The following is a 26171-nucleotide window of genomic DNA, read 5'->3' as shown; positions in this document are numbered from 1 at the left end:
GAGAAGGACCTGTATAATGTTGCTGACCCATTCTAAGGCCAGGGTCACAAGAGCGTATAAATTGGATGAGTGCTATGACCAATGTTTTTTAGTGGGGCAGTGCTGATGACCAATTTTTTTGTCACTGAAACTGTCAGTGAAAAAAAATCGCAACATGCAGTGATTTCACTCTGAAATTGGAGTACACTCACCCATTGAAGGCAATGAGTGTGTGGAAATCATCGGACTGCACTCGGATGACATCTGAGTACAGTGTTGATTACCATGTACTGACACAATGGAGAACATGGAGACATTTTATTCTCCATCTGCTTTTCACAGTGTGCTACGGTCCTCGCATCAGAGAGAATCGGATCACAGTATTCTGAGGCTCAGATCAAACTCGGATTAGAGTTTGATCGGAGTGCCATTAGTATTATCCACCAGATTTTCTAAAATGAGAGAATCTATGGTTGAATAACCCCTTTAATATAAGTCATCAACATCAGATTGATGGGGTCGATCAATGAAGATCTGGCAAGAACCATAGCCGGGGATAAGACTAGTCCAGCTCCACCACTTGCTGGTCACATAGAATAATATGTATTTCCTATTGACAATAAGGCATACTTCAGGGGTTTATGTCACATTGTCATTTTAAGACATTAGTTGTCTTCATATACGCGTTTTATTACTCTTACAAGTAGATGTACTGTAGGTCTAGCAATAGTTTAGTATTTCAGCTTCCATTTATGGGTTTTACAAGATGAATTGTTTTTAAGATGTCTTATGTACCGTCATTTTCCTGTTCTTCCTCTTATTATGTGGGATGTGGGCTAGTGTAAAAAAAAAGAAAAGAAAACAAAGGGCCACAAAGAGCAGAAAGAGCACGGTACTTGTATCTCAACAACAGAAAAGTTATTTCAAGCTTTAAGATTTCTTTTTCAAAGTGCAGGAAATGAATTTATATTTTGAACTTTAGAAGTTGCAGCTTAGAAGGCAAAGGGTTGATCACCTTTGGGTACAATTTTTTTTCCTTACCTAAATGCATGTATTCTTACCTAAAAATCATTTTTGTAATTATGTGTCCTCCATAAGGACACTGAGGCTGTGCTCACATAGTGTCATCACTGGCTCCGGTCTGTGGCCGATGGTCAATAATGTACTACAGACTGGAGCCACCAATGAGAGCTGGCAATAACATTAAGTGGGCTCATGTAGCTGTACTGTCTTGTTTTTTTTTAAAAAAAGGTGGCTGGATCACACAATACAAGAACTTTATATCTTTTGTATCACCGCTATTTCCTTATAGGTTGTAAGCTTAACATATGAGCCCTTACTCCGAGTTTTAGAATTGCCCGTTACTTGGTCTGATTTTTTTCTGTTCGCATAATTTTTGAAATGTAAAGTGCAGTAAAATATGTTGACACTATATAAAATAAAGATGATTTATTATTAGATGCAAAAACATCCAGAAAAATAAATTAATCCGACACGGTTTACATGTCCCCAGGGAAACTTGCCCTAAATTGTGTTGTCCTTTGCCCATGTGCATGGCATCAATGGCTTTGAGAGGGGAAAGTCACTAAGCACTTTTAAGTGCCAATGATTCTTTTCAACAGCTGACATGATCAGTCTATGATGAAACAGTTCCATTTGTCTTCACTGCTTTGTCTTCATGTGTGGGCTTCTGCATGTGATGTGTTGGCAGCCGTTCTGCAGCCTCTGGTACTCCTGGCTTGTAACGATACTCATATCCATACGCCCTCAAGTGGTACACAAAGTATTCCAGCACGTGCATCAATTCAGGGTCAACATAATGAAAGGATATGGCCAGGTCTGAGCAGCACTGGGGACCCTGAAGAACAAAAAGTCACAAGCATATGAGATTACATATAGCACTTTGCAGAATTTTTTTTTTTTCACACTCGCTAGAAATTTCTGCAAAGTAAGAATGCTCTCAAAAATAGAAATGGTGATATAGTTTATTTTTATCAATTAGCAAAATTAACAAATGAAAAATCTAAATCAAATTAATATGGGTGTGACCGACCGTTATCTTGAAAACAGCATCCATTCTTCTAGGTACACTTGCACACACTTTTTAACCCCTTCAAGACGCAGCCCTTTTTCGTTTTTGCGTTTTCGTTTTTCGCTCCCCTCCTTCCCAGAGCCATAACTTTTTTTTATTTTTCTGTCAATATGGCCAAGTGAGGGCTTTTTTTTTTGCAGGACGAGTTGTACTTTTGAACGACACCATTGGTTTTACCATGTCGTGTACTAGAAAATGGGAAACATTCCAAGAGTGGTGAAATTGCAAAAAAAGTGCAATCCCACACTTGTTTTTTGTTTGGCTCTTTTTGCTAGGTTCAGTAAATGCTAAAACTGACCTGCAATTATGATTCTCCACATCATTACGAGTTCATAGATACCAAACATCTTTAGGTTATTTTTTATCTAAGTGGTGAAAAAAAATTCCAAACTTTGCTGAAAAAAAATAAATTTGCGCCATATTCCAATACCCGTAGCGTTTCCATTTTTCGGGATCTCAGGTCAGGTGAGGGCTTATTTTTTGCGAGGCGAGCTGACGTTTTTAATGATACAACTTTTGTGCAGATACGTTCTTTTGATCGCCCGTTATTACATTTTAATGCAATATCGCGGCGACAAAAAAAACGTAATTCTGGCGTTTTTAATTTTCTTCTCACTACGCCATTTAGTGATCAGGTTAAACTTTTTTTATTGATAGATCGGGCGATTCTGAACGCGGTGATACCAAATATGTGTATATTTAATTTTTTTTTAATGTTTTATTTTGAATGGGGCAAAAGGGGGGTGATTTAAACTTTTATATATATTTTTTTTTTTCATAATTTTTTAAAACTTTTTTGAACTTTTACGATGCTTCAATAGCCTCCATGGGAGGCTAGAAGCTGGCATAGCCTGATCAGCTCTGATACATACTGTAGCAGCAATCATCAGATCGCTCCTATGTAGCTGAATTACAGGTTTGCTATGAGCGCCGACCACAGGTTGTCATGCTGACGCATCGCTGGCATCAACGTTAAAGGGGAAGGTCTTTAAAGGGAATAAGTTTATGTTCTTGACGCCACCTGTGGTGTTCGGTCAATGGGGACCAACGCTGCTTTAACCCCTTCCCGACCCATGACGCCACGTAGTCGTCATGAAAGTCGGTGCCAATCCGACCCATGACGCCTATGCGGCGTCATGGAAAGATCGCGTCCCTGCAGGCCGGGTGAAAGGGTTAACTCCCATTTCACCCGATCTGCAGGGACAGGGGGAGTGGTAGTTTAGCCCAGGGGGGGTGGCTTCACCCCCTCGTGGCTACGATCGCTCTGATTGGCTGTTGAAAGTGAAACTGCCAATCAGAGCGATTTGTAATATTTCACCTATTATAACGGGTGAAATATTACAATCCAGCCATGGCCGATGCTGAAATATCATCGGCCATGGCTGGAAATACTAATGTGCCCCCACCCCACCCCACCGATCGCCCCCGCAGCCCCCCGATCTGGCCGGTACACTGCTCCGGCTCCCCTCCGTCCAGTGCTCCGCTCCCCCCGTGCTCTTGTCCGCTCCCCCCGTGCTCCAATCACCCCCCCGTGCTCCAATCACCCCCCCTGCACTCCGATCCACACCCCCCGGTGCTCCGTTCCACCCCCCTGTGCTCCATTCCAGCCCCCCCGTGCTCCATTCCAGCCCCCCCGTGCTCCGTTCCACCCCTCCCGCGCTCCGATCCCCCTCCCCGTGCTCCGATCCCCTCCCCCCGTGCTCCGATCCCCCCCCCCCCCCCGTGGTCCCCCCCCACCCCATCATACTTACCGATCCAGCCGGGGTCCCGTCCGTCTTCTCCCTGGGCGCCGCCATCTTCCAAAATGGCGGGCGCATGTGCAGTGCGCCCGCCGAATCTGCCGGCCGGCAGATTCGTTCCAAAGTGCATTTTGATCACTGAGATATAATCTATCTCAGTGATCAAAATAAAAAAAATAATAAATGACCCCCCCCTTTGTCACCCCCATAGGTAGGGACAATAAAAAAATAAATAAATTTTTTTTTCCACTAATGTTAGAATAGGGTTAGGGTTAGGGGTAGGGTTAGGGTTAGGGTTAGGGGTAGGGTTAGGGGTAGGGTTAGGGGTAGGGTTAGGGTTAGGGTTAGGGCTAGGGGTAGGGGTAGGGTTAGGGGTAGGGTTAGGGCTAGGGTTAGGGCTAGGGTCAGGGTTTCGGTATGTGCACACGTATTCTGGTCCTCTGCGGATTTTTCCGCTGCGGATTTGATAAATCCGCAGTGCTAAACCGCTGCGGATTTATGGCGGATTTACCGCGTTTTTTTCTGCGCATTTCACTGCGGTTTTACAACTGCGATTTTCTATTGGAGCAGTTGTAAAACCGCTGCGGAATCCGCACAAAAGAAGTGACATGCTGCGGAATGTAAACCGCTGCGTTTCCGTGCAGTTTTTCCGCAGCATGTGTACAGCGATTTTTGTTTCCCGTAGGTTTACATTGAACTGTAAACTCATGGGAAACTGCTGCGGATCCGCAGCGTTTTCCGCAGCGTGTGCACATACCTTTAGAATTAGGCTATGTGCACACGGTGCGGATTTGGCTGCGGATTCGCAGCAGTGTTCCATCAGGTTTACAGTACCATGTAAACATATGAAAAACCAAATCCGCTGTGCCCATGGTGCGGAAAATACCGCGCGGAAACGCTGCGTTGTATTTTCCGCAGCATGTCAATTCTTTGTGCGGATTCCGCAGCGTTTTACACCTGTTCCTCAATAGGAATCCGCAGGTGAAATCCGCACAAAAAACACTGGAAATCCGCGGAAAATCCGCAGGTAAAACGCAGTGCCTTTTACCCGCGGATTTTTCAAAAATGGTGCGGAAATATCTCACACGAATCCGCAACGTGGGCACATAGCCTTAGGGTTAGGGTTGGAATTAGGGTTGTGGTTAGGGTTAGGGGTGTGTTGGGGTTAGGGTTGTGGTTAGGGGTGTGTTGCGGTTAGGGTTGTGATTAGGGTTATGGCTACAGTTGGGATTAGAGTTAGGGGTGTGTTGGGGTTAGTGTTGGAGGTAGAATTGACGGGTTACCACTGTTTAGGCACATCAGGGGTCTCCAAACGCAACATGGCGCCACCATTGATTCCAGCCAATCTCGTATTCAAAAAGTCAAATGGTGCTCCCTCACTTCTGAGCCCCGACGTGTGCCCAAACAGTGGTTTACCCCCACATATGGGGTACCAGCATACTCAGGACAAACTGCGCAACAATTACTGGGGTCCAATTTCTCCTGTTACCCTTGTGAATCTAAAAAAATGCTTGCTAAAACATAATTTTTGAGGAAAGAAAAATTATTTTTTATTTTCACGGCTCTGCGTTGTAAACGTCTGTGAAGCACTTGGGGGTTCAAAGTGCTCACCACATATCTAGATAAGTTCCTTGGGGGGTCTAGTTTCTAAAATGGGGTCACTTGTGGGGGTTTCTACTGTTTAGGCACACCAGGGGCTCTGCAAACGCAACGTGACACCCGTAGACCATTCCATCAAAGTCTGCATTTCAAAAGTCACTACTTCCCTTCTGAGCCCCGACATGTGCCCAAACAGTGGTTTACCCCCACTCATGGGGTATCAGCGTATTCAGGAGAAACTGGACAACAACTTTTGGGGTCCAATTTCTCCTGTAACCCTTGGGAAAATAAAAAATTCTGGGCTAAATAATTATTTTTGAGGAAAGAAAACGTATTTATTATTTTCACGGCTCTGCATTATAAACTTCTATGAAGCGCTTGGGGGTTCAAAGTGCTCACCACACATCTAGATAAGTTCCTTTGGGGGTCTAGTTTCCAAAATGGGGTCACTTGTGGGGGGTTTCTACTGTTAAGCCACATCAGGGGCTCTGCAAACGCAACGTGACGCCCACAGAGCTGTTGTGAATTCTGTGGCTGAATTCACTTCTGTGGTCACAAGTGGTATTGCAGTCTCTGGGCTTCCTCCCTCAGGTGTTTTGGTGAGCTCGTTGGCTGCCTTGCTATTTAGCTCCACCTGAGTCTGTCTTCCTTGCTCCTTGTCAATGTTCCAGTGTTGGATCTGAGCTACTGCATCTTTCCTTGGGCCTGCTGCTCTGCTAGATAAGTGCTTCTAGTTTGTTTTCTGTTTTTTCTGTCCAGCTTGCTATTAACTTTTGCTGGAAGCTCTGAGAAGCAAAGGGGTGCACCGCCGTGCTGTTAGTTCGGCACGGTGGGTCTTTTTGCCCCTTTGCGTGGTTTTCGTTTTAGGGTTTTTGTAGACTGCATAGTTCTCTTTGCTATCCTCGCTCTGTCTAGAATATCGGGCCTCACTTTGCTGAATCTATTTCATTCCTACGTTTGTCTTTTCATCTTGCTAACAGTCATTATATGTGGGGGGCTGCCTATTCCTTTGGGGTATTTCTCTGAGGTAAGTCAGGCTTGTATTTCTATCTTCAGGCTAGTCAGCTCCTCAGGCAGTGCCGAGTTGCATAGGTAGTTATAGGCGCAATCCACTGCTGCTTATAGTTGTGTGAGGATAGATCAGGTACTGCAGTCTACAGAGATTCCACGTCTCAGAGCTCGTCCTATTGTTTTTGGTTATTGCCAGATCTCTGTATGTGCGCTGATTATTGCACGCTGTGTTGCCTGATTGCCAGCCATAACAGTACAAGGAGCCACCCAATGATTCCCAATAGAGGGAAAAAAGAAATCCTGACATCATTTTTTTTTCTTAGCTCTGTCTTCAGTCTTTTTTTTCCCCTAGACATTAGAGTGCTTCAGGACACAGCTGTGGACATGGATATTCAGGCTCTGTGCTCCTCAATGGATAATCTCGTTGTAAATGTACAAAAGATTCAAGATACTATTGATCAGAAATCGATGCTAGAACCAAGAATTCCGATTCCTGATTTGTTTTTTGGTGACAGAACTAAGTTCCTGAGCTTCAGAAATAATTGTAAGCTATTTTTGGCCTTGAAACCTCATTCTTCTGGTAATCCTATTCAACAGGTTTTGATTATTATTTCTTTTTTGCGCGGCGACCCACAGGACTGGGCGTTTTCTCTTGCACCAGGAGATTCTGCATTGAGTAATGTTGATGCATTTTTCCAGGCGCTGGGATTGCTTTACGATGAGCCTAATTCAGTGGATCAGGCTGAGAAAAATCTGCTGGCTTTATGCCAGGGTCAGGATGATGTAGAAGTATATTGTCAGAAATTTAGGAAGTGGTCAGTACTCACTCTGTGGAATGAATCTGCACTAGCGGCTTTGTTCAGAAAGGGTCTCTCTGAAGCTCTTAAGGATGTAATGGTGGGATTTCCTATGCCTGCTGGTTTGAATGAGTCTATGTCCTTGGCCATTCGGATCGGTCGTCGCTTGCGCGAGCGTAAATCTGTGCACCATCTGGCGGTATTGTCTGAGAGTAAACCTGAGCCTATGCAGTGCGACAGGACTATGACTAAAGTAGAACGGCAAGAACACAGACGTCTGAACAGACTGTGTTTCTATTGTGGTGATTCTACTCATGCTATTTCTAATTGTCCTAAACGCACTAGGCGGTTCGATAGCTCTGCCGTTATTGGTACTGTACAGTCAAAATTCCTTTTGTCCATTACCTTAATGTGCTCTTTGTCATCGTATTCTGTCATGGCGTTTGTGGATTCAGGCGCTGCCCTGAATCTGATGGATTTGGATTATGCTAAACGTTGTGGATTTTTCTTGGAGCCTTTGCGGTGTCCTATTCCGTTGAGAGGAATTGATGCTACACCTTTGGCCAAGAATAAGCCTCAGTACTGGGCCCAGCTGACCATGTGCATGGCTCCTGCACATCAGGAAGTTATTCGCTTTCTGGTACTGCATAATTTGCATGATGTGGTCGTGTTGGGGTTGCCATGGCTACAAACCCATAATCCAGTATTGGATTGGAACTCTATGTCGGTAACCAGCTGGGGTTGTCAGGGAGTACATGGTGATGTTCCATTTTTGTCTATTTCGTCATCCATTCCTTCTGACATCCCAGAGTTCTTGTCGGACTTTCAGGATGTATTTGAAGAATCCAAGTCTGATGCCCTACCTCCGCATAGGAATTGTGATTGTGCTATCGATTTGATTCCTGGTAGTAAATTCCCTAAGGGTCGTTTATTTAATTTGTCCGTACCTGAACACACCGCTATGCGCAGTTATGTGAAGGAGTCCCTGGAGAAGGGACATATTCGCCCATCGTCGTCACCATTGGGAGCAGGGTTCTTTTTTGTAGCCAAGAAGGATGGTTCGCTAAGACCGTGTATTGATTACCGCCTTCTTAATAAGATCACTGTTAAGTTTCAGTATCCCTTGCCATTGATTTCTGACTTGTTTGCTCGGATTAAGGGGGCTAGTTGGTTTACTAAGATTGATCTTCGTGGTGCGTATAATCTGGTGAGAATCAGGCAGGGAGATGAATGGAAAACGGCATTTAATACGCCCGAGGGTCATTTTGAGTATCTGGTGATGCCGTTCGGACTTGCCAATGCTCCATCTGTTTTTCAGTCTTTTATGCATGACATTTTCCGTGAGTATCTGGATAAATTCTTGATTGTTTACTTGGATGACATTTTGATCTTCTCAGATGATTGGGAGTCTCATGTGAAGCAAGTCAGAATGGTTTTCCAGGTACTGCGTGCTAATTCCTTGTTCGTGAAGGGATCAAAGTGTCTCTTCGGTGTGCAGAAAGTTTCATTTTTGGGGTTCATCTTTTCCCCTTCTACTATCGAGATGGATCCGGTTAAGGTTCAGGCCATCCAGGATTGGACCCAGCCGACATCTCTAAAAAGTCTGCAGAAATTCCTGGGCTTTGCTAATTTTTATCGTCGCTTCATCTGTAATTTTTCTAGCATTGCCAGACCATTGACCGATTTGACCAAGAAGGGTGCTGATTTGGTTAATTGGTCTTCTGCTGCCGTGGAAGCTTTTCAGGAGTTGAAGCGTCGTTTTTGCTGTGCCCCTGTGTTGTGTCAACCTGATGTTTCTCTTCCGTTCCAGGTCGAGGTTGATGCTTCTGAGATTGGTGCAGGGGCGGTTTTGTCACAGAGAGGTTCTGGTTGCTCAGTGTTCAAACCATGTGCTTTCTTTTCCAGGAAATTTTCTGCTGCTGAGCGTAATTATGATGTGGGCAACCGAGAGTTGCTGGCCATGAAGTGGGCATTCGAGGAGTGGCGTCATTGGCTTGAGGGTGCTAAGCATCGCGTGGTGGTTTTGACTGATCATAAGAACCTTACTTATCTTGAGTCTGCCAAGCGCTTGAATCCTAGACAGGCCCGTTGGTCGTTATTTTTTGCTCGTTTTGATTTTGTGATTTCATACCTTCCGGGCTCTAAAAATGTGAAGGCGGATGCTCTGTCTAGGAGTTTTGTGCCCGACTCTCCGGGGTTATCTGAGCCGGCGAGTATCCTCAAGGAAGGAGTCATTGTGTCTGCCATCTCTCCTGATTTGCGGAGAGTGTTGCAGAAATTTCAGGCTAATAAACCTGATCGTTGTCCAGCCGAGAAACTGTTCGTCCCTGATAGGTGGACTAGTAAAGTTATCTCTGAACTTCATTGTTCGGTGCTGGCCGGTCATCCAGGAATCTTTGGTACCAGGGAGTTGGTTGCTAGATCCTTCTGGTGGCCGTCTCTGTCGCGGGATGTGCGTGCTTTTGTGCAGTCCTGTGGAATTTGTGCTAGGGCTAAGCCCTGCTGTTCACGTGCCAGTGGGTTGCTTTTGCCCTTGCCGGTCCCGAAGAGGCCTTGGACACATATTTCGATGGATTTCATTTCTGACCTTCCCGTTTCTCAAAAGATGTCGGTCATTTGGGTGGTCTGTGATCGCTTTTCTAAAATGGTCCATCTGGTGCCCTTGGTTAAATTGCCTTCCTCCTCTGATTTGGTGCCTTTGTTCTTCCAGCATGTGGTTCGTTTACATGGCATTCCTGAGAATATTGTTTCTGACAGAGGTTCCCAGTTTGTCTCGAGGTTCTGGCGAGCCTTTTGTGGTAGGATGGGCATTGACCTATCTTTCTCCTCGGCCTTCCATCCTCAGACTAATGGCCAGACCGAACGAACCAATCAGACCTTGGAAACATATCTGAGATGTTTTGTTTCCGCTGACCAGGATGATTGGGTGTCATTTTTGCCGTTGGCTGAGTTCGCCCTTAATAATCGGGCCAGCTCGGCTACCTTGGTCTCTCCATTTTTCTGCAATTCTGGGTTCCATCCTCGTTTCTCTTCAGGACAGGTTGAGTCTTCGGACTGTCCTGGTGTGGATTCTGTGGTGGACAGGTTGCAGCAGATCTGGACTCAGGTAGTGGACAATTTGACCTTGTCCCAGGAGAAGGCTCAGCTTTTCGCTAATCGCAGACGCCGTGTGGGACCCCGACTTCGTGTTGGGGATCTGGTTTGGTTATCTTCTCGTCATATTCCTATGAAGGTTTCCTCTCCTAAATTTAAACCTCGTTTTATTGGTCCGTATAGGATTTCTGAGATTCTCAATCCGGTGTCTTTTCGTCTGAACCTCCCAGACTCCTTTTCCATACATAATGTATTCCATAGGTCGTTGTTGAGGAGATACGTGGCACCTATGGTTCCATCTGTGGAGCCTCCTGCCCCTGTTTTGGTGGAGGGGGAATTGGAGTATATTGTGGAGAAGATTTTGGATTCTCGTGTCTCTAGACGGAAACTCCAGTATCTGGTCAAATGGAAGGGTTATGCTCAAGAAGATAATTCCTGGGTTTTTGCCTCTGATGTCCATGCCCCAGATCTTGTTCGTGCCTTTCATGTGGCTCATCCTGGTCGGCCTGGGGGTTCTGGTGAGGGTTCGGTGACCCCTCCTCAAGGGGGGGGTACTGTTGTGAATTCTGTGGCTGAATTCACTTCTGTGGTCACAAGTGGTATTGCAGTCTCTGGGCTTCCTCCCTCAGGTGTTTTGGTGAGCTCGTTGGCTGCCTTGCTATTTAGCTCCACCTGAGTCTGTCTTCCTTGCTCCTTGTCAATGTTCCAGTGTTGGATCTGAGCTACTGCATCTTTCCTTGGGCCTGCTGCTCTGCTAGATAAGTGCTTCTAGTTTGTTTTCTGTTTTTTCTGTCCAGCTTGCTATTAACTTTTGCTGGAAGCTCTGAGAAGCAAAGGGGTGCACCGCCGTGCTGTTAGTTCGGCACGGTGGGTCTTTTTGCCCCTTTGCGTGGTTTTCGTTTTAGGGTTTTTTGTAGACTGCATAGTTCTCTTTGCTATCCTCGCTCTGTCTAGAATATCGGGCCTCACTTTGCTGAATCTATTTCATTCCTACGTTTGTCTTTTCATCTTGCTAACAGTCATTATATGTGGGGGGCTGCCTATTCCTTTGGGGTATTTCTCTGAGGTAAGTCAGGCTTGTATTTCTATCTTGAGGCTAGTCAGCTCCTCAGGCAGTGCCGAGTTGCATAGGTAGTTATAGGCGCAATCCACTGCTGCTTATAGTTGTGTGAGGATAGATCAGGTACTGCAGTCTACAGAGATTCCACGTCTCAGAGCTCGTCCTATTGTTTTTGGTTATTGCCAGATCTCTGTATGTGCGCTGATTATTGCACGCTGTGTTGCCTGATTGCCAGCCATAACACAGAGCATTCCATCAAAGTCTGCATTTCAAAACGTCACTACTTCACTTCCGAGCCCCGGCATGTGCCCAAACAGTGATTTACCCCCACATATGGGGTATCAGCATACTCAGGAGAAACTGGACAACAACTTTTGCAGTCAAATTTCTCCTGTTACCCTTGGGAAAATAAAAAATTGCAGGCTAAAAGATCATTTTTGAGAAAATAATTTTTTTTTTTTATTTTCATGGCTCTGCGTTATAAACTTCTGTGAAGCACTTGGGGGTTCAAAGTCCTCACCACACATCTAGATTAGTTCCTTTGGGGGTCTAGTTTCCAAAATGGTGTCATTTCTGGGGGATCTCCAATGTTTAGGCACACAGGGGCTCTCCAAACGTGACATGGTGTCCGCTAATGATTGGAGCTAATTTTCCATTTAAAAAGCCAAATGGCGTGCCATCCCTTCCGAGCCCTGCCGTGCGCCCAAACAGTGGTTTACCCCCACATATGGGGTATCAGCATACTCAGGACAAACTGGACAACAATATTTGGGGTCCAATTTCTCCTATTATCCTTGGCAAAATAGGAAATTCCAGGCTAAAAAATCATTTTTGAGGAAAGAAAAATTATTTTTTATTTTCATGGCTCTGCGTTATAAACTTCTGTGAAGCACCTGGGGGTTTAAAGTGCTCAATATGCATCTAGATAAGTTCCTTGGGGGGGTCTAGTTTCCAAAATGGGGTCACTTGTGGGGGAGCTCCAATGTTTAGGCACACAGGGGCTCTCCAAACGCGACATGGTGTCCGCTAACAATTGGAGCTAATTTTCCATTCAAAAAGTCAAATGGCGCGCCTTCCCTTCCGAGCCCTGCCGATTGCCCAAACAGTGGTTTACCCCCACATATGAGGTATCGGCGTACTCGGGAGAAATTGCCCAACAAATTTTATGATCCATTTTATCCTACTGCCCATGTGAAAATGAAAAAATTGAGGCGAAAATAATTTTTTTGTGAAAAAAAAGTACTTTTTCATTTTTACAGATCAATTTGTGAAGCACCTGAGGGTTTAAAGTGCTCACTAGGCATCTAAATAAGTTCCTTGGGGGGTCTAGTTTCCAAAATGGGGTCACTTGTGGGGGGGCGCCAATGTTTAGGCACACAGGAGCTATCCAAACGCGACATGGTGTCCGCTAACGATGGAAATAATTTTTCATTCAAAAAGTCAAATGGCGCTCCTTCCCTTCCGAGCCTTACCATGTGCCCAAACAGTGGTTTACCCCCACATGTGAGGTATTGGTGTACTCAGGAGAAATTGCCCAACACATTTTAGGATCCATTTTATCCTGTTGCCCATGTGAAAATGAAAAAATTGAGGCTAAAAGAATTTTTTTGTGAAAAAAAAGTACTTTTTCATTTTTACGGATCAATTTGTGAAGCACCTGGGGGTTCAAAGTGCTCACTATGCATCTAGATAAGTTCCTTGGGATGTCTAGTTTCCAAAATGGGGTCACTTGTGGGGGAGCTCCAATTTTTAGGCACACGGGGGCTTTCCAAACGTGACATGGTGTCCGCTAAAGAGTGGAGCCAATTTTTGATTCAAAAAGTCAAATAGCGCTCCTTCCCTTCCAAGCCCTGCCGTGCGCCCAAACAGTGGTTTACCCCCACATATGAGGTATCAGCGTACTCAGGACAAATTGGACAACAACTTTCGTGGTTCAGTTTCTCCTTTTACCATTGGGAAAATAAAAAAATTGTTGCTGAAAGATAATTTTTGTGACTAAAAAGTTAAATGTTCATTTTTTCCTTCCATGTTGCTTCTGCTGCTGTGAAGCACCTGAAGGGTTAATAAACTTCTTGAATGTGGTTTTGAGTACCTTGAGGGGTGCAGTTTTTAGAATGGTGTCACTTTTGGGTATTTTCAGCCATATAGACCCCTCAAACTGACTTCAAATGTGAGGTGGTCCCTAAAAAAAATGGTTTTGTAAATTTCTTTGTAAAAATGACAAATCGCTGGTCAAATTTTAACCCTTATAACTTCCTAACAAAAAAAAATTTTGTTTCCAAAATTGTGCTGATGTAAAGTAAACATGTGGGAAATGTTATTTATTAACTATTTTGTGTCACATATCTCTCTGGTTTAACAGAATAAAAATTCAAAATGTGAAAATTGCAAAATTTTCAAAATTTTCGCCAAATTTCCGTTTTTATCACAAATAAACGCAGAATTTATTGACCTAAATTTACCACTAACATGAAGCCCAATATGTCACGAAAAAACAATCTCAGAACCGCTAGGATCCGTTGAAGCGTTCCTGAGTTATTACCTCATAAAGGGACACTGGTCAGAATTGCAAAAAACGGCAAGGTCTTTAAGGTCAAAATAGGCTGGGTCATGAAGGGGTTAAGGGGTCCTCTGGGGTGATGTTATGGCAGCTGTTGTGAGTTCCATTCTGGAGCTCCCTCCTGTGGTTGCTAATGGTATGTTTGCGAGTTCTGCCCTTGGGCTCCCTCTGGTGGTTTCGAGTGGAACTGCTGCTCTGTTAGGTAGCTGTAGCAGCTGCCTTCACTAATCGCCTTGCCTGGGTTTGTTATTTAAACCTGCTCTGGGCTTTAGTCCATGCCTGCTGTCAATGTTCTTGGTTGGATTTGATTCTTCCCTTGGATTTCTCATATGGCCAGTCCTTGTCTGCAAAAGATAAGTTTTGCTAGTTTGTTTGTCCATTTGTATGGACTCTATTGCTTTGCATTTTGTCTCTTTTGTCCAGCTTGTCACTATGTCTTATTTAGGCTAGCTGGAAGCTCTGGGAAAGCAGATTTGCCCCTCCACACCGTGAGTCGGTGTGGAGTTCATTTTTGTAAACTCTGCGTGGATTTTGTAGTTTTTAATACTGACCGCACAGTATCCTTTGCTCTCTGTCTATCTAGTTTAGTATTGGCCTCCCCTTTGCTGAATTCTAATTTCATTTCTGTGTTCGTCATTTCCCTCTCCTTTCACAGTCAATATTTGTGGGGGGCTGTCTTTCCTTTTGGGGGTTTCTCTGAGGCAAGATAGCTTTCTATTTCCTTCTTTAGGGGTCGTTATAGCTTAGGCTGTGACGAGGTGTCTAGGGAGAGTCAGGAACATCCCATGGCTATTTCTAGTTGTGTTGTTAGGATTAGAGACTGCGGTCAGTAGAGATGCCACCTTCTCAGAGCTCGTTCCATGTTGCGTTTTAGCCACCAGGTCATTTCAGTGTGGCCTCTTAACCACCAGGTCATAACAGTACAGCAGGCCAAGAATGAATTGAATGCATCTCAAAAGAAGGAAAAAAAAAGAGTTCTGAACCATTTTTTTTTTCTGTGCTCTGTTCTGCCTTTTTTTTCCTCTTGATATCTGGGTGGTGCTGGATATATGCTCTGGTATGGAGGTTCAGGGTTTGTTTTCTCGTGTGGATCAACTTGCTGCAAGAGTCCAGAGTATCCAAGATTATATTATTCAGACTCCGGCTCTAGAGCCAAGAATTCCTACTCCTGATTGGTTTTTTGGGGACAGATCCAAGTTTTTGAACTTTAAAAATAGCTGCAAATTGTTTTTTGCTTTGAAACCCCGTTCTTCTGGTGATCCCATTCAGCAAGTCAAAATCATCATATCCTTACTGCGTGGTGATCCTCAAGACTGGGCATTTGCTCTTGAAACAGGGAATCCGGCATTTTTTCAGGCGCTCGGATTGTTGTATGACGAACCTAACTCTGTAGAGCATGCTGAGAAAACACTGTTGGCCCTGTGTCAGGGTCAGGAAGCGGCAGAGTTATATTGCCAGAAATTTAGAAAATGGTCTGTGCTCACTAAATGGAATGAAGAGGCGCTGGCTGCTATTTTCAGAAAAGGTCTTTCTGAAACCCTTAACCCCTATCTGACCTCGGACGGGATAGTACGTCCGAGGTCAGATCCCCTGCTTTGATGCAGAGCTCCGCGGTGAGCCCGCATCAAAGCCGGGACATGTCAGCTGTTTTGAACAGCTGACATGTGCCCGTAGTAGGCGCATGCAGAATCGCGATCTGTCCGCACCTATTAACTAGTTAAATGCCGCTGTCAAACACAGACAGCGGCATTTAACTACCGCTTCCGGCCGGGAGGCCGGAAATGACGTCATCGCCGACCCCAGTCACATGATCGGGGGTCGGCGATGCATCAGGATGGTAGCCATAGAGGTCCTAGAGACCTCTATGGTTACTGATGACCGGTGCCTGTGAGCGCCACCCTGTGGTCGGCGCTCACAGCACACCTCCATTTCTGCTACATAGCAGCGATCAGCAGATCGCTGCTATGTAGCAGAGCCGATCGCGTTGTGCCTGCTTCTAGCCTCCCATGGAGGCTATTGAAGCATGGCAAAAGTTTAAAAAAAAGTTAAAAAAAATGTGAAAAAAATAAAAAAAATATAAAAGTTTAAATCACCCCTCTTTCGCCCCAATCAAAATAAATCAATAAAAAAAAAATCAAATCTACACATATTTGGTATCGCCGCGCTCAGAATCGCCCGATCTATCAATTAAAAAAAAGCATTAACCTGATCGATAAACGGCGTAGCGAGAAAAAAATTTGAAACGCCAGAATTACGTTTTTTAGGTCACCGCCACATTGCATTAAAATGCAATAACGGGCGATCAAAAGAACGTATCTGCACCAAAATGCTATCATTAAAAACGCCAGCTCGGCACACAAAAAATAAGCCCTCAACCGACCCCAGATCACAAAAAATGGAGACGCTATGAGTATCGGAAAATGGCGCAATTTTTTTTTTTTTTTTTAGCAAAGTTTGGAATTTTTTTTCACCACTTAGATAAAAAATAACCTAGTCATGTTAGGTGTCTATGAACTCGTACTGACCTGGAGAATCATAATGGCAGGTCAGTTTTAGCATTCAGTGAACCTAGCAAAAAAGCTAAACAAAAAACAAGTGTGGGACTGCACTTTTTTTTGCAATTTCACCGCACTTGGAATTTTTTCCCCATTTTCTAGTACACGACATGCTAAAATCAATGATGTAGTTCAAAAGTACAACTCGTCCCGCAAAAAATAAGCCCTCACATGGCCAAATTGACGGAAAAATAAAAAAGTTATGGCTCTGGGAAGGAGGGGAGTGAAAAACGAACACGGAAAAACGAAAAATCCCAAGGTCATGAAGGGGTTAAAGATGTTATGGTGGGCTTTCCTGCGCCTGCCGGTTTGAGCGAGTCTATGTCTCTAGCCATTCAGATTGATCGGCGCTTGCGTGAGCGCCAGGCGGTGCACCATATGGCAGTGTCTTCTGAGCGAAGTCCCGAGCCTATGCAATGTGATAGGATTTTGACTAGAGCAGAAAGGCAGAAATTCAGACGTCAGAATAGGCTGTGTTTTTACTGTGGTGATTCAGCTCATGTTATTTCTGATTGCCCTAAGCGTACTAGGAGGGTTCCTAGGCCTGTTACCATTAGTACTGTGCAGCCTAAATTTCTCTTGTCTGTTACCCTGATTTGCTCATTGTCGTCCTTTTCTGTTATGGCATTTGTGGATTCTGGCGCTGCCCTGAACTTAATGGACTTAGAGTTTGTCAGGCGCTGTGGTTTTTCCTTGGAACCTTTACAGAGTCCTATTCCCTTAAGGGGGATTAATGCTACGCCATTGGCCACGAATAAACCTCAGTCCTGGACACAGTTAACCATGTGCATGGCTCCAGCACATCAGGAAAATATTCGTTTTTTGGTGTTGCATAATTTGCATGATGTTATTGTGCTGGGTTTTCCATGGTTACAGGAACATAATCCAGTGCTGGATTGGAGATCTATGTCTATGACTGGCTGGGGTTGTCAGGGGATACATAGTGATATTCCTTTGATGTCCATTTCCTCGTCCCCGTCTTCTGAAGTTCCTGAGTTTTTGTCGGATTTCCAGGATGTATTTGATGAGCCCAAGTCCAGTTCCCTGCCTCCTCATAGGGACTGCGATTGTGCCATTAATTTGATTCCTGGCTGTAAGTTCCCTAAGGGCCGACTTTTCAATCTGTCTGTGCCAGAGCATGTCGCTATGCGGAGTTATGTAAAGGAGTCCTTGGAGAAAGGGCATATTCGCCCGTCTTCGTCACCGTTGGGAGCGGGATTTTTTTTTGTTGCCAAGAAGGATGGCTCCTTGAGACCCTGCATAGATTATCGCCTTCTCAATAAGATCACTGTCAAATTCCAGCATCCGTTACCTTTGCTTTCTGATTTGTTTGCTCGGATTAAGGGTGCTAGTTGGTTTACTAAAATCGACCTCCGAGGGGCGTATAATCTTGTGCGTATTAAACAAGGTGATGAATGGAAAACAGCATTTAATACGCCTGAAGGCCATTTTGAATATCTTGTGATGCCATTCGGGCTCTCTAATGCTCCATCGGTATTTCAGTCCTTTATGCATGATATCTTCCGGAATTATCTGGATAAATTTATGATTGTGTATTTGGATGATATTTTGGTTTTCTCCGATGATTGGGAGTCTCATGTGAAGCAGGTTAGGATGGTGTTTCAGGTCCTTCGTACTAATGCATTGTTTGTGAAGGGGTCTAAGTGCCTCTTTGGAGTTCAGAGGGTTTCTTTTTTGGGTTTCATTTTTTCTCCCTCGGCTATTGAAATGGACCCTGTTAAAGTCCAGGCCATTCATGATTGGACTCAACCTACATCTGTAAAGAGCCTTCAGAAATTTTTGGGCTTTGCCAATTTTTATCGTCGCTTTATTGCTAATTTTTCTAGTGTGGTGAAGCCTCTGACCGATTTGACGAGGAAGGGCGCTGATGTGGTGAATTGGTCCTCTGCGGCTGTTGAGGCCTTTCAGGAGCTTAAACGTCGTTTTACTTCTGCCCCTGTGTTGCGTCAGCCAGATGTTTCTCTCCCTTTTCAGGTTGAGGTTGATGCTTCTGAGATTGGGGCAGGGGTCGTTTTGTCTCAGAGAAATTCTGATGGCTCTTTGATGAAACCATGTGCCTTCTTCTCCAGAAAATTTTCGTCTTCTGAGCGTAATTATGATGTCGGCAATCGGGAGTTGTTTGCTATGAAGTGGGCATTTGAGGAGTGGTGACATTGGCTTGAGGGAGCCAAGCATCGCGTGGTGGTCTTGACTGATCACAAGAATCTGATTTACCTCGAGTCTGCTAAGCGGTTGAATCCTAGACAGGCTCGGTGGTGTTTGTTTTTCTCACGTTTTGATTTTGTGGTCTCGTATATTCCTGGATCTAAGGCTAGGGTCACATTGCGTTAGTGCAATCCGTTTAGCGCTAGCGCTAGCGGATTGCGCTAACGCAATGTTTTCTATGGGGCTGCGGTCGGAGTCGCGGTAATGTCCCCGCTCTCGCAGATCCCCGATCTGCGAGAGCGGGGAACGGACCGCCGAACATGGCACGCGCTAGTGAAGCGCGTTCCCATTGCCTTCAATGGGAGCGTTAACGGACGCGTTGCACGGCGTTAATTTCGCCGTGCAACGCTGTCCGTTAAACGCCGTCCCATAACGCAATGGGAACCCAGCCTAAGAATGTGAAGGCTGATGCCCTTTCTAGGAGTTTTTTGCCTGATTCACCGGGAGTTCTTGAGCCGGCTGGGATCCTCAAGGAGGGGGTGATTCTTTCTGCCATCTCCCCTGATTTACGGCGGGTACTTCAGGAGTTTCAGGCTGATAAACCTGACCGCTGTCCTGTGGGGAAATTGTTTGTTCCTGATAGATGGACTAGTAGGGTAATTTCTGAGGTTCATTGTTCGGTGTAGGCTGGTCACCCTGGGATTTTCGGTACCAGAGATTTGGTGGCTAGGTCCTTTTGGTGGCCTTCCTTGTCGCGGGATGTGCGTTCGTTTGTGCAGTCCTGTGGGACCTGTGCTCGGGCTAAGCCTTGCTGTTCCCGTGCCAGCGGGTTGCTTTTGCCTTTGCCTATTCCTGAGAGGCCCTGGACGCAAATTTCCATGGATTTTATTTCTGATCTTCCTGTTTCTCAGAGGATGTCTGTCATCTGGGTGGTTTGTGACCGGTTTTCTAAGATGGTCCATTTGGTGCCGTTGCCTAAGTTGCCTTCCTCTTCTGATTTGGTTCCATTATTTTTTCAGCATGTGGTTCGTTTGCATGGTATTCCGGAGAATATTGTGTCTGACAGAGGTTCCCAGTTCGTTTCTAGGTTTTGGCAGTCCTTTTGTGCTAGAGTGGGCATTGATTTGTCTTTTTCTTCTGCATTCCATCCTCAGACAAATGGCCAAACAGAGCGAACCAATCAGACCTTGGAAACCTATTTGAGATGCTTCGTGTCTGCTGATCAGGATGATTGGGTGACCTTTTTGCCGTTGGCCTAGTTTGCCCTTAATAATCGGGCTAGTTCGGCTACCTTGGTTTCGCCTTTTCTTTGTAACTTTGGTTTTCATCCTCGTTTTTCTTCAGGGCAGCTTGAGCCTTCTGACTGTCCTGGTGTGGATTCCATGGTGGACAGGTTGCAGCAAATTTGGACTCATGTGGTGGACAATTTGACGTTGTCTCAGGAGAAGGCTCAACGTTTTGCTAACCGTCGTCGGTGTGTTGGTCCCCGGCTTCGTGTTGGGGATTTGGTCTGGTTGTCTTCTCGTCATGTTCCTATGAAGGTTTCTTCCCCTAAGTTCAAGCCTCGCTTTATTGGGCCTTATAAGATTTCTGAAATTATCAATCCAGTGTCTTTTCGTTTGGCCCTTCCAGCTTCATTTTCCATTCATAATGTGTTCCATAGATCCTTGTTGCGGAGATATGTGGTACCTATGGTTCCCTCCGTTGATCCTCCTGCTCCGGTGTTGGTTGAGGGGGAATTGGAATATGTGGTAGAGAAGATTTTGGATTCTCGTTTTTCGAGGCGGAAGCTTCAGTATCTGGTCAAGTGGAAGGGTTATGGCCAGGAGGATAATTCTTGGGTTGTTGCCTCCGATGTTCATGCTCCCGATTTGGTTCATGCTTTCCATTTGGCTCGTCCTGACCGGCCTGGGAGCTCTGGTGAGGGTTCGGTGACCCCTCCTCAAGGGGTGGGTACTGTTGTGAGTTCCGTTCTGGAGCTCAATCCTGTGGTTGCTAATGGTATGTTTGCGAGTTCTGCCCTTGGGCTCCCTCTGGTGGTTTTGAGTGGAACTGCTGCTCCTTTAGGTAGCTGTAGCAGCTGCCTTCACTAATCGCCTTGCCTGGGTTTGTTATTTAAACCTGCTCTGGGCTTTAGTCCATGCCTGCTGTCAATATTCTTGGTTGGATTTGATTCTTCTCTTGGATTTCTCATATGGCCAGTCCTTGTCTGCAAAAGATAAGTTTTGCTAGTTTGTTTGTCCATTTGTATGGACTCTATTGCTTTGCATTTTGTCTCTTTTGTCCAGCTTGTCACTATGTCTTATTTAGGCTAGCTGGAAGCTCTGGGAAAGCAGATTTGCGGTGTGGAGTTCATTTTTGTAAACTTTGCGTGGATTTTGTAGTTTTTAATACTGACCGCACAGTATCCTTTGCTCTCTGTCTATCTAGTTTAGTATTGGCCTCCCCTTTGCTGAATTCTAATTTCATTTCTGTGTTCGTCATTTCCCTCTCCTTTCACAGTCAATATTTGTGGGGGGCTGTCTTTCCTTTTGGGGGTTTCTCTGAGGCAAGATAGCTTTCTATTTCCTTCTTTAGGGGTCGTTATAGCTTAGGCTGTGACGAGGTGTCTAGGGAGTGTCAGGAACATCCCACGGCTATTTCTAGTTGTGTTGTTAGGATTAGGGACTGCGGTCAGTAGAGATGCCACCTTCTCAGAGCTCGTTCCATGTTGCGTTTTAGCCACCAGGTCATTTCAGTGTGGCCTCTTAACCACCAGGTCATAACAGGCAGCAAGATGGTATAACTTCCCACAGGTGAAGTGTATCCCCAGGGCTCCCGTTGTGTAGATGGAAGATGGTGAATGGTGCAATGAAGAACGAGGACACAGGTTTGCAGTCTCATTACCTTGGTTTACTGAAGACTTCAGCATCCACAGTCCAGGGCACCAGATCACAGGGCAGGCAAGGTCTGGCCGGCTTGAGGGCAGATTAGGAGTCCCCTTACCCAGGTGGAAATCAAAAACCTTCCTCTAGCACGTGGTGGTGTACTTCCTTACTGCTTAAAGCTTCACATAAGGTCCTCACAGATGTTATCTCTCTCACTCTGTCCCCCGGGTAGGATAGGACATAACCCGTACGACTGGTGGCTTAAGGCTGTTAATAGGGACTCTAACATGCCCTGGCCTCTGAGGGGTGCCATTGTGCCTCCTGGGTGTTAGGTCGGACAGGTAACTTAAAGTTCGGCTGTCCTGCCGATCTCTGATGTAAGTCATAGAGGTTCTTACAACCTCGTTGTTCCGGCTACCAGTCTCTGCACCTCAGAAGGAGCCAGCCGGCTTGGGGCTGGTCTCCCCCTGATTTCTTCTCCTGTGCTTTGCTCTCCTGCACGTTCGCTGCAATCAATTCAGCCTTCTAAATGTCTCTTTCCAGGAACCTTCCTCTGCCTCAGACTGATCCAGTCTGTTTCCTGGCGAGACTGAACTAACTCTCCCTACAGACTACCAGTTATATATATGGAGAGTCACCTAGCAAGTAGGATCAAAAGCTCCCCCTGGTGGCCCGGAGTGTGAATATGCTGCATGTTTGTGGTACCTGGTTGCAGTTATCCCTTCTTGCCTTCAAGCGTAACTTCACTTTCCCCGTGAGGAAATCAATGCTACTGTGATGACCGGGACCCTGGGACGCCACAGATAGGAAGTAAGCATGATGTATCTTTCATCTGCTGCTCTGCTTTCCTTCAATGACCACTATGTCTACAGTCCTCAACATTGCACATTTCTTGATGTTTCTACAAAAGAACTTGAACAGCAAATCTTAAACCAGAGTCTACTTTGAAATCTTTGCCTGGGCAAGACCTTTCTGATGTAGTGTAAAAACCTTGTGACTTGTTGCTGTGCTCTGTCTTGCCATGGCTCATCACTTGTGACATGAAAGATGAACAAGGAGTCCTGGAAGTAATGATATGGCCGCCACGAAGCCCTGATCTCAACATCACTGAGTCAGTCTGGGATTCACACAAGCCTACATCAACAGAAGATCTGTGATTAATTCTCCAGGATGTTTGGAACAACTTGTATACCAAGTTCCTTCAAGAACTGCGTACAAGTGAACCTAGAAAAACTGATGCTTTGAATCTGTTTTGAAGGCACAAGATGATCCTACAAAATAATGGTTTGATTAAAATTTTTGATTAACTTTATCAATTGAGAAAATTCAAACTATTACCAATTCTATTTTAACTATTCTTACCTTGCAACACTTTTCCACAATTGCCAAATACATTTGCACAGTACTGTCTATCATTTAAAAAAAACTGTGGTTCTCCTGAGGAAGAAGTTGGTGCGACTATGAAAACTTTGAGAATAAACTGCAATTATTGATTCTACCCTATTTGCCGTCAGTTATCAGCAGCGCAGCATCTAGTCCACATTCCTTTCCTTTGAATTAATATAATAAAGATATAATACATGTAAATAATGGAACATTTCTTGTGAAGATCTAAAATCTTGGTATTATCTGATCTAATTAAAATACAGTGGGTACAAAGACATACTGTTAGGGATTCTAGATTGTGAGCCCCATCACGGACAGTGATGACAATGTGTGCAAAACTGTAATGCGCTGCGGAATATGTTAGCGCTATATAAAAATAAAGATTATTATTATTATTACTCGTACCCCTTTAAATTTTTCACTCTTTGTTTCATTGCAAAGATTTGATAAATTTTAAAAGTTTCATTTTATTTATCATTAATGTACACCCTGCACTCCATCTTGACTAAAAAACACCAGAATGTAGTAATTTTTGCAAATTTATAAAAAAGAAAAACTGAAATATCACATGGGGTGCTATGTGTGTGCCTGCAGGGGGGCATATAGTGACTGGGGGGCTATGTTTGTGCCTACAGGGGGGCGTGTAGTGACTGGGGAGGCCATGTGTGTGCCTGCAGGGGGGCATGTAGTGCCTGGGGGGCTATGTGTGTGCCTGCAGGGGGCATGTAGTGACTGGGGGGCTTTGTGTGTGCCTGCAGGGGGGCATGTAGTGACTGGGGGGCCATGTGTGTGCCTGCAGGGGGCATGTAGTGACTGGGGGGCTTTGTGTGTGTCTGCAGGGGGGCATGTAGTGACTGGGGGGCTATGTGTGTGTCTGCAGGGGGGCATGTAGTGACTGGGGGGCCATATGTGTGCCTGCAGGGGGCATGTAGTGACTGGAGGACCATGTGCGTGCCTGCAGGGGGGCATGTAGTGACTGGGGGGCCATGTGTGTGCCTGCAGGGGGGCATGAAGTGACTGGGGGGCCATGTGTATGCCATATTGAGAGAGGGGGCATGTGCGTGCCAGCAGGGGGGCATATACACTTCCTGACATAAGTTATGTCGCTTATCCATGTTATTTAAATTAAAGCTTATAACCTGACGTTAAATTCATCCATTGGTTGTATAAATTATTCTTTAGAAAGCTGAAACCCTCCAAAATGTAGTTTAGGTTAAGAAAATAAATTGGCATCGATGCAGAAAAATTGATCAGTTAATGGACACAGAATGGTCAGATTTTGGCAACACAAAAGTTTTGTCACCCACAGAAAGTAATGTGATATTCAAACAAATAATTAACTTAAAATATAAATATATGTTGCATAACATTGGTGAATGAAGTTGTTGTGCTATTAGAGTCATATTTCAGTTTTTCTTTTTTATAACAGTTTCCAAAATTTTTCTACATTTCTGTTTTTTTCAATGAAAATGGGGTGCGGAGTGTACATTAATGAGAAAGAATGAACTTTTTTGAATTTACCAAATGGCTGCAATGAAACAAAGAGTGAAAATTTTAAAAGGGTCTGAATACTTTAAAAAAAGAAGAATGTCCAGCTCCTCTGAATCCGTGAAGATAAAATGTCTTTATTCACAAACTTGTAGCATAGAGGATACAAACTTCAGCACAAACCATGTGGCTGTGAATCTCAAAGCATTTCTGGAGACTAAGCTCCCTTAATCATGACATGATTAGGGAGCTTAGTCTTCAGAAGCGTGTTGAGATTCAACCCACATGGTTTGTGCTGAAGTTTGTATCCTCTATGCTACAAGTTTGTGAATAAAGAAATGTTATCTTCACGGATTCGGTGGAGCTGGACATTCTTCTTTTGACTTTACACGTTTGGACACAGCGGGCCCATGCTCCTGAAGTTCAACTAATGCATCACGGGTAAGCTGGTTTATTTCTCTTTTCATCAAAGTGTCTGAATACTTTTCATACCCACTGTATTAGCTGTACTATAAATATTTAATCTCAAATTCCCATTTTTACTTTTTCTGCTTTATTGAGTAATTCTCCATGGACTTACCTCCACAATTGGATAAAAACAGTAGCTCCAGTACCAAAAACTCTTATCAAAGTGTCCTGTAAGGTGGGATTCAGGTGGAAATGGATGAAAAGTCTCCCTTTTTTCAGTGTCCCTAGAGTCTCCAGCTATAACCCCCATTTTCTCCATACACTGACCGAGTGCTAAGTCCTCCACCGATGTGGTGTGTTGGCAGACTCCAGTATGGAATCCATCCACAAATCTGTTAAGAGCTTCTTTACTAAGCACATAGCCAGCTCCACCACTCATGTAGCCCTGCTTAGCAAATGGTTTGAAGCGTTTGCCAAAATAAACTGGCTGATCAGAAGTATAATTTGAGAGCATCCAGCGTAAATTTTCCACAACAACATAAGTGTCATCATCTGCTTTGAAAAACCAGTCAGCTTGATCACTGTAGTTCTTGTGTATGTATTGAAAAGCTCGAATTGTTTTCCAATAAAGCTGATCCCGTCCTTCTTTAGTGTTCAAACCGATGGTAGGGAAGCTGTCATTGGTGGTGGAACTCATAAAAAGAACAACATTGCAGTGACGTGTCCAGGAGTACTTTAAATGAATGGCTTTGGCTTCTAAGTTCTTTGGTCCGGTCATGATCCAGCAAAGTATTCTGACTTTACGTGAAAGATCATCACTTATTTTACTGCTTCCTACAACAGATATCGGAGGAAAAAAACAGGAATATGAATTAAATTAAATAATATTACTTCAAGAATAATTTCACTAAAACTTATATTTTCATGTGAATCCATAACATGATAAAAAGTAAGATTAGTGGTGCTTTAAAATCTAAAACCGTCAAAGATAATTCCACCATGCTGTAACTTTAATGTATCTTCTGCCATGTCAATGTAACATCACTTCATTGTTTTTATCTACCCGTTTTACAAATTTCATGATATATTGTTGTGACTGGATGAATAGATTTGTTGCATTTTGTCTTAATATATATTGATTTAACCTAAAATCAGTCAGGTTTTGAAAAACAGCTTTTAATGGAATTTCAACTACTGTACTACACTTTTCTGTGCTACAAATGTCTTATATTTTCTGCGAGTTCAATATGTTCTAGATTACAATATTCCTTAAACAATGAAGTACACAAAAGTTAAAGGGAATCTGTCACCATGAACATATAGTCTTATCTGCCATCCCCATGTTACAGTCAAGGAGAACTTAGCAGATAC

General features: G+C 44.4%; 1 protein-coding gene across 4 annotated transcripts in view; it reads right to left on the bottom strand.

Annotated features, from left to right (window-relative positions):
- Window positions 1-1413: 1413 nt before the first annotated feature.
- The window catches only part of LOC138670861 (glycoprotein-N-acetylgalactosamine 3-beta-galactosyltransferase 1-like), a 100345-nt gene continuing 75587 nt past the window's right edge, over window positions 1414-26171 (bottom strand). For all 4 annotated transcript variants that reach the window (XM_069758593.1, XM_069758591.1, XM_069758592.1 and 1 more), the window contains 2 exons: window positions 24973-25634; window positions 1414-1837 (listed from right to left, as the gene is read on the bottom strand). In XM_069758593.1, the coding sequence (XP_069614694.1) occupies window positions 1616-1837; window positions 24973-25578 (828 nt within the window). In that variant the 5' untranslated portion in view covers window positions 25579-25634 and the 3' untranslated portion in view covers window positions 1414-1615. The remainder of the gene's footprint in view (window positions 1838-24972; window positions 25635-26171) is intronic.

This window comes from Ranitomeya imitator, chromosome 3 (genome assembly GCF_032444005.1).
Source record: "Ranitomeya imitator isolate aRanImi1 chromosome 3, aRanImi1.pri, whole genome shotgun sequence".
NCBI lineage: Eukaryota > Metazoa > Chordata > Amphibia > Anura > Dendrobatidae > Ranitomeya > Ranitomeya imitator.
The sequence above is the reverse complement of the archived record's forward strand: the minus strand, read 5'-3'. Positions and strand labels throughout refer to the sequence as shown.